General features: G+C 52.1%; 1 protein-coding gene across 1 annotated transcript in view; it reads left to right on the top strand.

Annotated features, from left to right (window-relative positions):
- The window catches only part of LOC149452803 (claudin-15-like), a 109,361-nt gene extending 94,680 nt beyond the window's left edge, over nucleotides 1-14,681 (top strand). Inside the window, exon 5 of the mRNA XM_089688952.1 lies at nucleotides 11,773-14,681. Coding sequence (XP_089545078.1) covers nucleotides 11,773-11,899 — 127 coding nt within the window. The 3' untranslated portion in view covers nucleotides 11,900-14,681. The remainder of the gene's footprint in view (nucleotides 1-11,772) is intronic.
- Nucleotides 14,682-15,077: the final 396 nt, after the last annotated feature.

Genomic DNA, 15,077 nt, shown 5'->3' with positions numbered 1-15,077 from the left:
CAGAAATGCAAGCGTGGCCAGGGGGCCCATGTTGGGACTACAGCGTTGCGTCAGCATATGCAGCGTCACCATTCGGTGGCCTGGGAAAACCGTGATAAACATACGGCGGTTCTGCCTGCCCCAGCCCCCGCTCCATCACCCGCTCCGTTACTTGCTCCGTCACCCGACGTCGTCAATCGCCCTCTATCAGCCAGTCAAGGCTCCAACACCTCTGCTGAGGGGAGTTGTCGCTCATTGGCATCTTCCGCTCGTTCAGATGCTCCTTCTCCTGCTACTCCTCTTCTCGGATTCCGTCAACAGTCTTTCTTGGAATCCGTATCCAAGAGACAACAGTTTGCGAGCACGCACCCGACGGTGCAAAAGCTGAACGTCCTCCTGTCCAAGTTGCTGGTGCTGCAGTCCCTCCCTTTCCAACTGGTGGACTCAGCACCTTTCCGAGAAATGATGGCTTGTGCCGCGCCGCGGTGGAGAGTGCCAAGCCGTCATTTCTTTGCCCAAAAGGCAGTGCCAGCCCTGCATTCACATGTAGAAGAGATGGTGGGCCAGTCTTTGAGCATGTCGGTCTCTGCCAAAGTGCACGGCAGCGCCGACGTGTGGAGCTGTAACTACGGTCAGGGACAGTACATGTCATTTACGGCCCACTGGGTGAACGTGGTGCCGGCACAGCCGCACCAGCAACTTGGACAGGTCACGACGCTTTTGCCTCCACGTTTGCACGTCCTTGGTCCAGCAAGCATGTCCGCCTCTACCACCTCTTTTTCCGCCGTGTCCTCAGCCGCCACCCCCGTGCCAAGTCCCATTACCCGACCGGCATATCACATGTGCAGGGCGCAACGGTGTCACGCTGTGCTGCACCTGGTATGCCTTGGCGAACGTAGTCACACAGGGGAGGAACTGCTGAGTGTAATGAACAGAGAAATCGACAGATGGCTGTCTCCGCGCAAACTAAAAATCGGAACCATGTTGACTGACAACGGAAAGAACATGGTGTCTGCTCTGCGTCAAGGAAGGTTGTGCCATGCGCCATGCATGGCTCACGTGTTCAATCTGGTTGTCAAGCGGTTCCTAAAATCCACCATCCCACTGCAAGACATCCTTAAAATGTCACGTAAACTGTGCATGCATTTCAGCCATTCCTACACCGCAAAGAACACCCTCATTGAGCTGCAGCGGCAGAACGGAATTCCACAGCATCGCCTGATCTGCGACGTTGCAACAAGGTGGAATTCAACCCTACACATGTTAGACCGCCTTTACGAGCAGCGAAAGGCCATCACCGATTTCCTGATGTTACAAGCGGATAAAGGTACTCCCCTGTGTAACTTAGATGTCAGCCATTGGCAGCTCATGCGTGACACCTGCCGCTTGCTCAGGCCCTTTGAGGAGGCCACGCTATTCGTGAGTCGGCAGGACTATGGGATGAACGACGTCATTCCTCTGTTGCACGTCCTGGAACAAATGCTGTTAACAATGGCTGGTCAGGGTGCGGTAGACGTGGCGCACAGATCTCAACGCCACATGACCCCTGTGGGGGCAGGACAGGAAGAAGAGGAGGAGGTAGAGGAGGACATTTGTGCTCAGGAATTATTGAGTGAAATGGGTGGTTTTTCCACTCAGCGGACAGGAGTGGAGGAGCAGGAGCATCTGGTAGAGGAGGAGGAGGAGGAGACAGAGGACCCAGACGCACCGTGGCAGTATGCTGTGGAGATGGAGGCAGGGAGTCCCTCGCATTCCTTGGCACAAATGGCCCATAGCATGCTCGGTTGCTTGCGTAGCGACAGCCGAATAATAACCATCAGACAGAGGGATGACTTTTGGCTGTCCACCTTGTTGGACCCTCGCTACCGGTCCAAAATGGTGGCCTTTTTCACACCTGCTGAGAGGGAGGCCAAAATTACGTACTATAAAAACCACCTATGTAGTCAGTTGGTCTCTGCCTTTGTGCGCCAACGTCCATCCTCAGACACTGTGGGCCCTGTGCGCTCGCGTTCCGCTGGCATGGCAGCAGGGGAGGGGTGGGGTGGTAGGAGCAGTGGCAGCTCCACCAGCAGCGGCTGCCTCAGTCTGCAGTCGATGATGAGTAGCTTTCTTCACCAGCGCAGTGAGGAAACTACTAACCAGCCGCAGCAGCAGCAGCAGCATCAGGTGGACCTGGAGCAGGAGCTCAAACAACAGGCTTGGGCCTACTTGGACAGCACCCTGCCAACCGAGGTAGACAATCCCCTTGACTACTGGGCAACGAAACTTGACCTTTGGCCCCAACTAGCTGAATTTGCCCTTGAAAGGCTGTCATGCCCGGCCAGTAGCGTGGCATCGGAGCGCGTGTTTAGTGCGGCAGGAGGTATTGTAACTCCGCGGAGGACACGACTGTCCACCCAAAGTGTGGAGAGACTCACGTTTGTGAAAATGAATCAGGCGTGGATTAGTCTGGATTTCAAACCACCAGTTCCTGACACAACTGACTAAATCCGCCATGAATCATGCCTCAAACATGTGCCACTTTCAGGTCTCCTCACACTGCTGGTGTGTTGAATTTTTTGACATAGGGTGCTGGCAGATTACGGGCCTCCTATAGCTGCTGCCAGGCCCCTAATCTGCCATAGGCCCCTATATACCGCCTCCTCCTGCTGCTGCCAGGTCCAGAGTCTCTCATGGGTCCCTGTACGGCCTCCCATTGCTGCTGTCTCCATCGCCACACTCTGCTGCCATGTGCCACTTTCAGGTCTCTTCACACTGCTGGTGTGTTAAATTTTTTGACATAGGGTGCAGGCAGATTACGGGCCTCACATAGCTGCTGCCAGGCCCCTAATCTGCCATGGGCCCCTATATACCGCCTCCTCATGCTGCTGCCAAGTCTAGAGTCTCTCATGGGTCCCTGTACGGCCTCCCATTGCTGCTGTCTCCATCGCCACACTCTGCTGCCATGTGCCACTTTCAGGTCTCTTCACACTGCTGGTGTGTTAAATTTTTTGACATAGGGTGCTGCAAGATAACGGGCCTCACATAGCTGCTGCCAGGCCCCTAATCTGCCATGGGCCCCTATATACCGCCTCCTCATGCTGCTGCCAAGTCCAGAGTCTGTCATGGTCCCTGTACGGCCTCCCATTGCTGCTGTCTCCATCGCCACACTCTGCTGCCATGTGCCACTTTCAGGTCTCTTCACACTGCTGGTGTGTTAAATTTTTTGACATAGGGTGCAGGCAGATTACGGGCCTCACATAGCTGCTGCCAGGCCCCTAATCTGCCATGGGCCCCTATATACCACCTCCTCCTGCTGCTGCCAGGTCCAGAGTCTCTCATGGGTCCCTGTACGGCCTCCCATTGCTGCTGTCTCCATCGCCACACTCTGCTGCCATGTGCCACTTTCAGGTCTCTTCACACTGCTGGTGTGTAAAATTTTTTGACATAGGGTGCTGCAAGATAACGGGCCTCACATAGCTGCTGCCAGGCCCCTAATCTGCCATGGGCCCCTATATACCGCCTCCTCATGCTGCTGCCAAGTCCAGAGTCTGTCATGGTCCCTGTACGGCCTCCCATTGCTGCTGTCTCCATCGCCACACTCTGCTGCCATGTGCCACTTTCAGGTCTCTTCACACTGCTGGTGTGTTAAATTTTTTGACATAGGGTGCTGCAAGATAACGGGCCTCACATAGCTGCTGCCAGGCCCCTAATCTGCCATGGGCCCCTATATACCGCCTCCTCATGCTGCTGCCAAGTCCAGAGTCTGTCATGGTCCCTGTACGGCCTCCCATTGCTGCTGTCTCCATCGCCACACTCTGCTGCCATGTGCCACTTTCAGGTCTCTTCACACTGCTGGTGTGTTAAATTTTTTGACATAGGGTGCAGGCAGATTACGGGCCTCACATAGCTGCTGCCAGGCCCCTAATCTGCCATGGGCCCCTATATACCACCTCCTCCTGCTGCTGCCAGGTCCAGAGTCTCTCATGGGTCCCTGTACGGCCTCCCATTGCTGCTGTCTCCATCGCCACACTCTGCTGCCATGTGCCACTTTCAGGTCTCTTCACACTGCTGGTGTGTAAAATTTTTTGACATAGGGTGCTGCAAGATAACGGGCCTCACATAGCTGCTGCCAGGCCCCTAATCTGCCATGGGCCCCTATATACCGCCTCCTCATGCTGCTGCCAAGTCCAGAGTCTGTCATGGTCCCTGTACGGCCTCCCATTGCTGCTGTCTCCATCGCCACACTCTGCTGCCATGTGCCACTTTCAGGTCTCTTCACACTGCTGGTGTGTTAAATTTTTTGACATAGGGTGCAGGCAGATTACGGGCCTCACATAGCTGCTGCCAGGCCCCTAATCTGCCATGGGCCCCTATATACCGCCTCCTCCTGCTGCTGCCAGGTCCAGAGTCTCTCATGGGTCCCTGTACGGCCTCCCATTGCTGCTGTCTCCATCGCCACACTCTGCTGCCATGTGCCACTTTCAGGTCTCTTCACACTGCTGGTGTGTTAAATTTTTTGACATAGGGTGCAGGCAGATTACGGGCCTCACATAGCTGCTGCCAGGCCCCTAATCTGCCATGGGCCCCTATATACCACCTCCTCCTGCTGCTGCCAGGTCCAGAGTCTCTCATGGGTCCCTGTACGGCCTCCCATTGCTGCTGTCTCCATCGCCACACTCTGCTGCCATGTGCCACTTTCAGGTCTCTTCACACTGCTGGTGTGTAAAATTTTTTGACATAGGGTGCTGCAAGATAACGGGCCTCACATAGCTGCTGCCAGGCCCCTAATCTGCCATGGGCCCCTATATACCGCCTCCTCATGCTGCTGCCAAGTCCAGAGTCTGTCATGGTCCCTGTACGGCCTCCCATTGCTGCTGTCTCCATCGCCACACTCTGCTGCCATGTGCCACTTTCAGGTCTCTTCACACTGCTGGTGTGTTAAATTTTTTGACATAGGGTGCTGCAAGATAACGGGCCTCACATAGCTGCTGCCAGGCCCCTAATCTGCCATGGGCCCCTATATACCGCCTCCTCATGCTGCTGCCAAGTCCAGAGTCTGTCATGGTCCCTGTACGGCCTCCCATTGCTGCTGTCTCCATCGCCACACTCTGCTGCCATGTGCCACTTTCAGGTCTCTTCACACTGCTGGTGTGTTAAATTTTTTGACATAGGGTGCAGGCAGATTACGGGCCTCACATAGCTGCTGCCAGGCCCCTAATCTGCCATGGGCCCCTATATACCACCTCCTCCTGCTGCTGCCAGGTCCAGAGTCTCTCATGGGTCCCTGTACGGCCTCCCATTGCTGCTGTCTCCATCGCCACACTCTGCTGCCATGTGCCACTTTCAGGTCTCTTCACACTGCTGGTGTGTTAAATTTTTTGACATAGGGTGCTGCAAGATAACGGGCCTCACATAGCTGCTGCCAGGCCCCTAATCTGCCATGGGCCCCTATATACCGCCTCCTCATGCTGCTGCCAAGTCCAGAGTCTGTCATGGTCCCTGTACGGCCTCCCATTGCTGCTGTCTCCATCGCCACACTCTGCTGCCATGTGCCACTTTCAGGTCTCTTCACACTGCTGGTGTGTTAAATTTTTTGACATAGGGTGCAGGCAGATTACGGGCCTCACATAGCTGCTGCCAGGCCCCTAATCTGCCATGGGCCCCTATATACCGCCTCCTCATGCTGCTGCCAAGTCCAGAGTCTGTCATGGTCCCTGTACGGCCTCCCATTGCTGCTGTCTCCATCGCCACACTCTGCTGCCATGTGCCACTTTCAGGTCTCTTCACACTGCTGGTGTGTTAAATTTTTTGACATAGGGTGCAGGCAGATTACGGGCCTCACATAGCTGCTGCCAGGCCCCTAATCTGCCATGGGCCCCTATATACCACCTCCTCCTGCTGCTGCCAGGTCCAGAGTCTCTCATGCCATGTGCCACTTTCAGGTCTCTTCACACTGCTGGTGTGTTTAATTTTTTGACATAGGGTGCAGGCAGATTACGGGCCTCACATAGCTGCTGCCAGGCCCCTAATCTGCCATGGGCCCCTATATACCGCCTCCTCATGCTGCTGCCAAGTCTAGAGTCTCTCATGGGTCCCTGTACGGCCTCCCATTGCTGCTGTCTCCATCGCCACACTCTGCTGCCATGTGCCACTTTCAGGTCTCTTCACACTGCTGGTGTGTTAAATTTTTTGACATAGGGTGCTGGCAGATTACGGGCCTCCTATAGCTGCTGCCAGGCCCCTAATCTGCCATGGGCCCCTATATACCGCCTCCTCATGCTGCTGCCAAGTTCAGAGTCTGTCATGGGTCCCTGTACGGCCTCCCATTGCTGCTGTCTCCATCGCCACACTCTGCTGCCATGTGCCACTTTCAGGTCTCTTCACACTGCTGGTGTGTTAAATTTTTTGACATAGGGTGCAGGCAGATTACGGGCCTCACATAGCTGCTGCCAGGCCCCTAATCTGCCATGGGCCCCTATATACCGCCTCCTCCTGCTGCTGCCAGGTCCAGAGTCTCTCATGGGTCCCTGTACGGCCTCCCATTGCTGCTGTCTCCATCGCCACACTCTGCTGCCATGTGCCACTTTCAGGTCTCTTCACACTGCTGGTGTGTTAAATTTTTTGACATAGGGTGCTGCAAGATAACGGGCCTCACATAGCTGCTGCCAGGCCCCTAATCTGCCATGGGCCCCTATATACCGCCTCCTCATGCTGCTGCCAAGTCCAGAGTCTGTCATGGTCCCTGTACGGCCTCCCATTGCTGCTGTCTCCATCGCCACACTCTGCTGCCATGTGCCACTTTCAGGTCTCTTCACACTGCTGGTGTGTTAAATTTTTTGACATAGGGTGCAGGCAGATTACGGGCCTCACATAGCTGCTGCCAGGCCCCTAATCTGCCATGGGCCCCTATATAACGCCTCCTCATGCTGCTGCCAAGTTCAGAGTCTGTCATGGGTCCCTGTACGGCCTCCCATTGCTGCTGTCTCCATCGCCACACTCTGCCATGTGCCACTTTCAGGTCTCCTCACACTGCTGGTGTGTTGAATTTTTTGACATAGGGTGCTGGCAGATTACGGGCCTCCTATAGCTGCTGCCAGGCCCCTAATCTGCCATAAGCCCCTATATACCGCCTCCTCATGCTGCTGCCAAGTCCAGAGTCTGTCATGGGTCCCTGTACGGCCTCCCATTGCTGCTGTCTCCATCGCCACACTCTGCCATGTGCCACTTTCAGGTCTCCTCACACACTGCTGGTGTGTTGAATTTTTTGACATAGGGTGCTGGCAGATTACGGGCCTCCTATAGCTGCTGCCAGGCCCCTAATCTGCCGTAGGCCCCTATATACCGCCTCCTCATGCTGCTGCCAGGTCCAGAGTCTCTCATGGGTCCCTGTACGGCCTCCCATTGCTGCTGTCTCCATCGCCACACTCTGCCATGTGCCACTTTCAGGTCTCCTCACACTGCTGGTGTGTTCCATTTTTTGTCATAGGGTGCTGGCAGATTATGGGCCTCCCATAACTGCTGCCAGGCCCCTAATCTGCCATGGGCCCCTATACCGACTCCTCATGCTGTGACGTTGCAACAAGGTGGAATTCAACCCTACATATGTTAGACCGCCTTTACGAACAGCAAAAGGCCATCACAGATTTCCTGATGTTAAAAGCAGATAAAGGTACTCCCTGTGTAACTTAGATGTCAGCCATTGGCAGCTCATGCGTGACACCTGCGCTTGCTCAGGCCCTTTGAGGAGGCCACGCTATTCGTGAGTCGGCAGGACTATGGGATGAACGACGTCATTCCTCTGTTGCACGTCCTGGAACAAATGCTGTTAACAATGGCTGGTCAGGGTGCGGTAGACGTGGCGCACAGATCTCAACGCCACATGGCCCCTGTGGGGGCAGGACTGGAAGAAGAGGAGGAGGTAGAGGAGGACATTGGTGCTCAGGAATTATTGAGTGAAATGGGTGGTTTTTCCACTCAGCGGACAGGAGTGGAGGAGCAGGAGCATCTGGTAGAGGAGGAGGAAGAGGAGACAGAGGACCTAGACGCACCGTGGCAGTATGCTGTGGAGATGGAGGCAGGGAGTCCCTCGCATTCCTTGGCACAAATGGCCCATAGCATGCTCGGTTGCTTGCGTAGCGACAGCCGAATAATAACCATCAGACAGAGGGATGACTTTTGGCTGTCCACCTTGTTGGACCCTCGCTACCGTTCAAAAATGGTGGCCTTTTTCACACCTGCTGAGAGGGAGGCCAAAATAACGTACTATAAAAAACACCTATGTAGTCAGCTGGTCTCTGCCTGTCTGCGCCAACGTCCATCCTCAGACACTGTGGGCCCTGTGCGCTCGTGTTCCGCTGCCATGGCAGCAGGGGAGGGGTGGGGTGGTAGGAGCAGTGGCAGCTCCACCAGCAGCGGCTGCCTCAGTCTGCAGTCGATGATGAGTAGCTTTCTTCACCAGCGCAGTGAGGAAACTACTAACCAGCCGCAGCAGCAGCAGCAGCATCAGGTGGACCTGGAGCAGGACCTCAAACAACAGGCTTAGGCCTACTTGGACAGCACCCTGCCAACCGAGGTAGACAATCCCCTTGACTACTGGGCAACGAAACTTGACCTTTGGCCCCAACTAGCTGAATTTGCCCTTGAAAGGCTGTCATGCCCGGCCAGTAGCGTGGCATCGGAGCGCGTGTTTAGTGCGGCAGGAGGTATTGCAACTCCGCGGAGGACACGACTGTCCACCCAAAGTGTGGAGAGACTGACGTTTGTGAAAATGAATCAGGCGTGGATTAGTCTGGATTTCAAACCACCAGTTCCTGACACAACTGACTAAATCCGCCATGAATCATGCCCCAAACATGTGCCACTTTCAGGTCTCCTCACACTGCTGGTGTGTTCCATTTTTTGTCATAGGGTGCTGGCAGATTACGGGCCTCCCATAGCTGCTGCCAGGCCCCTAATCTGCCATGGGCCCCTATACCGCCTCCTCATGCTGCTGCCAAGTCCAGAGTCTCTCATGGGTCCCTGTACGGCCTCCCATTGCTGCTGCCTCCATCGCCACACTCTGCCATGTGCCACTTTCAGGTCTCCTCACACTGCTGGTGTGTTCCATTTTTTGTCATAGGGTGCTGGCAGATTACGGGCCTCCCATAGCTGCTGCCAGGCCCCTAATCTGCCATGGGCCCCTATACCGCCTCCTCATGCTGCTGCCAGGTCCAGAGTCTCTCATGGGTCCCTGTACGGCCTCCCATTGCTGCTGTCTCCATCGCCACACTCTGCCATGTGCCACTTTCAGGTCTCCTCACACTGCTGGTGGGTTCCATTTTTTGTCATAGGGTGCTGGCAGATTACGGGCCTCCCATAGCTGCTGCCAGGCCCGTAATCTGCCATGGGCCCCCGTACCGACTCCTCATGCTGCTGCCAGGCCCGTAATCTGTCATGGGCCACTGTTGTCGCTTGTTGGCATATTCCGCTCGTTCAGATGCTCCTTCTCCTGCTACTCCTCTTCACGGATTCCGTCAGCAGTCTTTCTTGGAATCCGTTTCCAAGAGACAACAGTTTGCGAGCACGCACCCGACGGTGCAGAAGCTGAACGTCCTCCTGTCCAAGTTGCTGCTGCCAGGCTCGTAATCTGTCATGCGCCCCTGTACCGCCTCCTCATGCTGCTGCCAGGTCCAGAGTGTGTCATGGGCCCCCGTACCGACTCCTCATGCTGCTGCCAGGCCCGTAATCTGTCATGGGCCCCTGTACCGCCTCCCCATGCTGCTGCCAGGTCCAGAGTGTGTCATGGGTCCCTGTACGGCCTCCCATTGCTGCTGCCAGGCCCGTAATCTGCCATGGGCCCCTGTACCGACTCCTCATGCTGCTGCCAGGCCCGTAATCTGTCATGGGCCCCTGTACCGCCTCCTCATGCTGCTGCCAGGTCCAGAGTGTGTCATGGGTCCCTGTACGGCCTCCCATTGCTGCTGTCTCTATCGCCACACTCTGCCATGTGCCACTTTCAGGTCTCCTCACACTGCTGGTGGTTTCCATTTTTGTCATAGGGTGCTGTATGGCCTCCCATTGCTGCTGCCTCCACCGCCACACTGTGGCTCCACACTCTGGTTTTGGCCCCGTGACTGCCCAAATGAGTGAAGTGTGCGGTGATTCTAAGATCGACGGCACTCATCTGCATGTCATACTGACTGACAGTATTATTTCTCTTCCCCAGCAGACTCCAAGGGCATTTAAATTAAAGGTACAGTGTTCTGCACTAATATTAAGTCTCTCTGAAGCCTAGAAACACCCTTTTTTAAGTTAAATTCACAGCGAATTTATTCGACTCGAATCGAATATTGTCCACGAATTCGCCGAATCAGTCGAATCGAATTTTTCATTTCTTCGCTCATCTCTAGTCTTTAGCTATTGACTCTGCAGACAGTTGGAGACTTCTGCATACTGTGCGCTTCAGCCTGACCCCGCTCTGTCATGTTACGTGGCCTACCACTTGGTGGTTGAGTTGTTGTTCTTCCCAGTGGCTTCCACTTTGTTATAATCCCACTAACAGTTGAGCGTGGAATATTTAGTAGCCAGGAAATGTCACGGATGGACTTATTGCACAGGTGACAACCTATTACGGGACCACACTTGGAGTCACTGAGCTCCTGAGAGAGACCCATTCTTTCGCCAATGTTTGTAGAAGCAGTCTGCATGTCTAGGTGATGATTTTATACACCTGTGGACATGGAGGGGATTGGAACACCTGAATCCAATGATTTGGAGGGCGGGTCCAATACTTTTGGCAATATAAAGTATGTGTGAATGTCAAGTGTCTCCTAATGCTTGGTCGCATAGTGTACATATTGCACATGTCACACGTCATTATTAGGTCTTATGTACGCAGCACATTTTTTTTCACCTGGATGCCTTTTCTTCGGGGGAGGAAAAAGCAGCATTAAAAGCGCGCCTAAAACCACGTTTAGGTGCGTCAAGTGTTTGGGCATTCAATCATTCCTTTGACCAGAATATTCATTTATTCTAGCCACTGAAATGAATGACCGCTGAAATGCTAAATGTTTAAAGTTTAGTTGCATTTTAGATGTGTTTACATGTATTTAGGTGCATCCATTTTTTTCTGCTAAAACGCTCCGCACTGAAAGCACAAGTGATGGGTTTTTTTTTGCCTGTTTTTGTTTTTTATGTGCTGTCCAGGGGTGGACTGACAACTCATGGGGCCCCCGGGCAATAGGGGATCATGGGGCCCCTGTGTCCTTGCCCACACTCAAAGCACACCCAAAAAAGCCTATAAAATGGTACCAGGGGCATTTCATGGGGCCCCCTACTGACCCCGGGCCCTCGGGCAGTGCCCAAGTGCTTGACTGGTCAGTCCACCCCTGGTCGGGGATTGCAGTGTCTGGTTTAACACCAATTGCAGTTACAGTGACAGCGGCTTCCTCCATCTTCAGCATGCTTAATTTTTTATGTGCTGTCCAGGGGTGGACTGACAACTCATGGGGCCTCCGCGCAAAAGGGGATCATGGGGCCCCTGTGTCCTTGCCCAAACTCAAAAAAGCCTATGAAAAAGATACCAGGGGCATCTCATGGGGCCCCCTACTGACCCCGGGCCCTCGGGCAGTGCCCGAGTTTCCAAATGGTCAGTCCACCCCTGGTGCCGTCAACTCGTGTCCGAGTCCTAGTGACTTAATGAATGAGAATTCTAAAAAGAGAGTTCTGAGCCGTTTTTGTATTATATATGCAATTTGTAGGGAATTAAAAGAATTCATGTTTTCCGATAATGCTAATGTTTACGTTTTAATGAGTATTTCATTTATTTTACAGGGGATACACCTATAATTACCGCGCACCAAACACAGTGTCATCGGCGAAGCCCGCACCGCAAGCTGCCCTCCCGCGATACGAGTCAAGCAACAGCATCTCTAAATATGGCAAGAACGCCTACGTCTAGCATTAGATATCAGCTCTAAGACTTTACTGTAACGAATGTACATTTCTGCCATAATGTGCCGTTGCGTCATGCCCACCCATCTCAAGGTTCACTTTTCATCATTGGTCCGCCTTCATTTTCAGCCATCGTGCGTCAACGCATCACTGCACTTACCAAAACCCCAAAGAAACAGTGTTTATCCTGGAACCTTTCATCATTTTGTCGTCTGCTAATTTGGCTTGTTGCCAAAAAACTGGCTCATCATCTCGTCTTTATTGACCTCGTGTAATTCAACAAGCCCCTTTTGTACTCCTGAGCAATGGGGCAAAAAAAAAAACCTCCTACCGGAGGAATATATATTTAGCTATTTACATTTAGATGCAAAGGATGTCCAGTTTATAAGTGTCTAGGCAAAGTACATTTTGGTAGAGCACCAGTTTGGCTTTGACATCAAAGTTATCCAGAAGACATCTGTTCTTGGACTGAAAGACTCCATGGTAAGCTTCTAAAAGTGAAATCAATCAACATTTTATTGTACAGATTTGGCCGTCTGCTCAGGGACACCATCCAGATTCCGTCACAGTAATTCTGCTGGTCTTGGAATGAATGGTTACATCAATTTTGTTGGCAAAATCATGACGATGGATGGCAAGCATCCAACAAGGAATGTGTGGGGCAAGGGGTCATATGCCGTACACCCATATCCGCTCCATATTGAACTTGCCAACCCAAAGGATTATTTGTGTCATATATCCAGAAATTGTATTAGAAGATAGTTTGTGATAGTTTGTTTGCATTACCTACTATTTGTTTTTAATTATAGATTGACCATTGATAATTAACATATGAAAATCTACCGGCACACAGTTTTTATGTATCTGTGATGGATCTTTCCTGTGTTTTCCACAAAGAAGTTGGTTAGATGGTGAAGTGATCTTCACAACAAGAGGGGTCCTTGTATTTGAACAGCTGATGGAGCTGGGGTAGAGGCACGGGTGAATGCTACATTGCACTTTCAATTGTAGTTGCTGCTTTTTTAGATCTGGTAACACACTTGCAAAACAAAATGCTTTCTAGAGAGATCCTTTCTAAGTTTTCTGGAAAAGATCACCATCTGCTCATGGCAGTACTAGTTTCTGAGGTGGCCTTCAAAGAGGGCATGCACTGTGGGAGCTGTTCCTCCCCGCCAAAAAAAAAGAACAGGGCAAAGGACTAGTCACCAGAATTGCCTATAGGCTTCCTGTAGCTAATCTGTTAATGACTTATCATGTCTGTGTCTTTGTGTGAAAGTGGCCTTCTTGGCAGAGGAGTGAGGCTTTGCTTTCTCATGTCAGAGGTGTCTCTCTGATGACTAGTGATCTCATGATTAATTGGGTAATGATCCTGAAGAAGGAGGAAAGTGGAGCTGGCACAGACACACAGAATGAACAAAACAGATGCAGGGGAATCCTTGCACGGCAGGCCCCCAGGTGCATCTTCTTCCCCAGCAAGGAGAACAGTGAGCAGCACAGGGCTGACATTAATGAATCACACTCCAAATTTAGAGGCAGCTGTGCCTTAGATGATGTCGCACTGGAGATAACAAAGGAACCACAATGCAACCCCATAGTGTAGGATTAAAAAATAAATAAATGCCAGTTTATTTAAAAATAGAAATGCACTCACAAATGTACGCTTGTGTAGGGCATGGCATAAAGGTGACTTGGGGGCCAAAAATGTCCAAAGGAAAGCCAGAGAACCACCAGCCTTGGCCACTGACTGGGGATTACGCATGCTGACGATGGAGGAAGCCACTGTAACTGCAATTGGTGTTAAACCAGAAACTGAAATCCCCGACCAGGGGCGGACTGACCATTCGAGCACTCGGGCACTGCCCTAGGGCACGGGGTCAGTAGGGGGCCCCATGAAATGCCCCTGGTACCTTTTTATAGGCTTTTTTGGGTGTGCTTTGAGTGTGGGCAAGGACACAGGGGCCCCATGATCCCCTATTGCCTGGGGGTCCCATGAGTTGTCAGTCAGTCCCAGTCCCGGACATCACTGTAGACATGAGCCACATTTTGAACCCAGTCGGCTTTTTCTTCAGCCTGTTTGTGCTGAGCTATTCCCCTGGTGATATCCAGCTATAAGACTCAGGAAGAACTTAAGGCGGATCCCGACCCACCACACCGCTCCCAGCTTACCGCGTGGTCAGTTGTGTAGGTTTTCATTACCCGCCCACCCAGAGAATCCAGCATTGTACCGTGAGAGCCTCTTATTCTCTGCCACCTCTTGGTCTCACATCATCAAGAGGTCCTCCGACTCCTCCTGGTTCAGGCAGCACACCTGATGATGCATAGCTAGGCATGCCCCCTCCTTTCTGAATGCAGGACAAAGTGACAAGCCCCCAAACCCTTTTACTCACTTTACCACTGTCCCCCACATAACCAGGGGAGCAACACCACCATTCCCCCATGTCACCAACATCACATGTCAGTGTTGGCTGTAGATCAGGAAGGAGGGAGTGCCAATGAGGTGACTATAGGAGGGTTTGTCCACGTTGTCCTGCACAAGTTGAATAACTATCTCCCCGTTTTCCCCGGCCACCTTTAGAAGGTGCTGTTCAAACATAAGAAACCGCCTCTGCATTGATATGAATGAGGCACCTTGTCACCTTGTCCTGCATGTTCACATAGAAGCTACTATTGTTGACTTTCCTCTGAATAAGTTGGTTAGAGGAAAAAAGAAACACGTCCACTTCAATCTATATTCATTTATCTTGAAATCAAAAAATTAATAAATAAATAAATCCTTACATGCACCTCAACATTTTGCAGATATGGTTGGAATATAGAATTTATCAGATTGGAAACAAAACCATGAAAGCTCATGGAAAAATATGTGAACTTAGTGAGTGCAACCAGCCAAGATCAACCGATGAAAGTTAAGACAGATTCATTTACCAGGCCACCCATTAAACAGCATTTGAGCCAAAACCTTTTTGGAAAAATGGGGGGGGGGGGGGCTAGAGCCTTAGGTTTTTATTGCCATCTGTACTGTTGATGAGATTTTTTTTACTTTCTGTATGTGATAAGAGTGAAGTGAAATCTCAGTAACAAGGAAACACATAGGAACCCGACAGGACGCTAAGCCGTCTCTACTTTATCCAAAAGAAAAACTGGAGTTCCATTAAAAGTCAAAAATTGCAAGGGCAGTAAAACAG

This window comes from Staurois parvus, unplaced genomic scaffold (genome assembly GCF_062004578.1).
Source record: "Staurois parvus isolate SC_StPar_1 unplaced genomic scaffold, SC_StPar_1.0 ptg000463l, whole genome shotgun sequence".
In the NCBI taxonomy this organism is placed as follows: Eukaryota; Metazoa; Chordata; class Amphibia; order Anura; family Ranidae; genus Staurois; species Staurois parvus.
The sequence above is the reverse complement of the archived record's forward strand: the minus strand, read 5'-3'. Positions and strand labels throughout refer to the sequence as shown.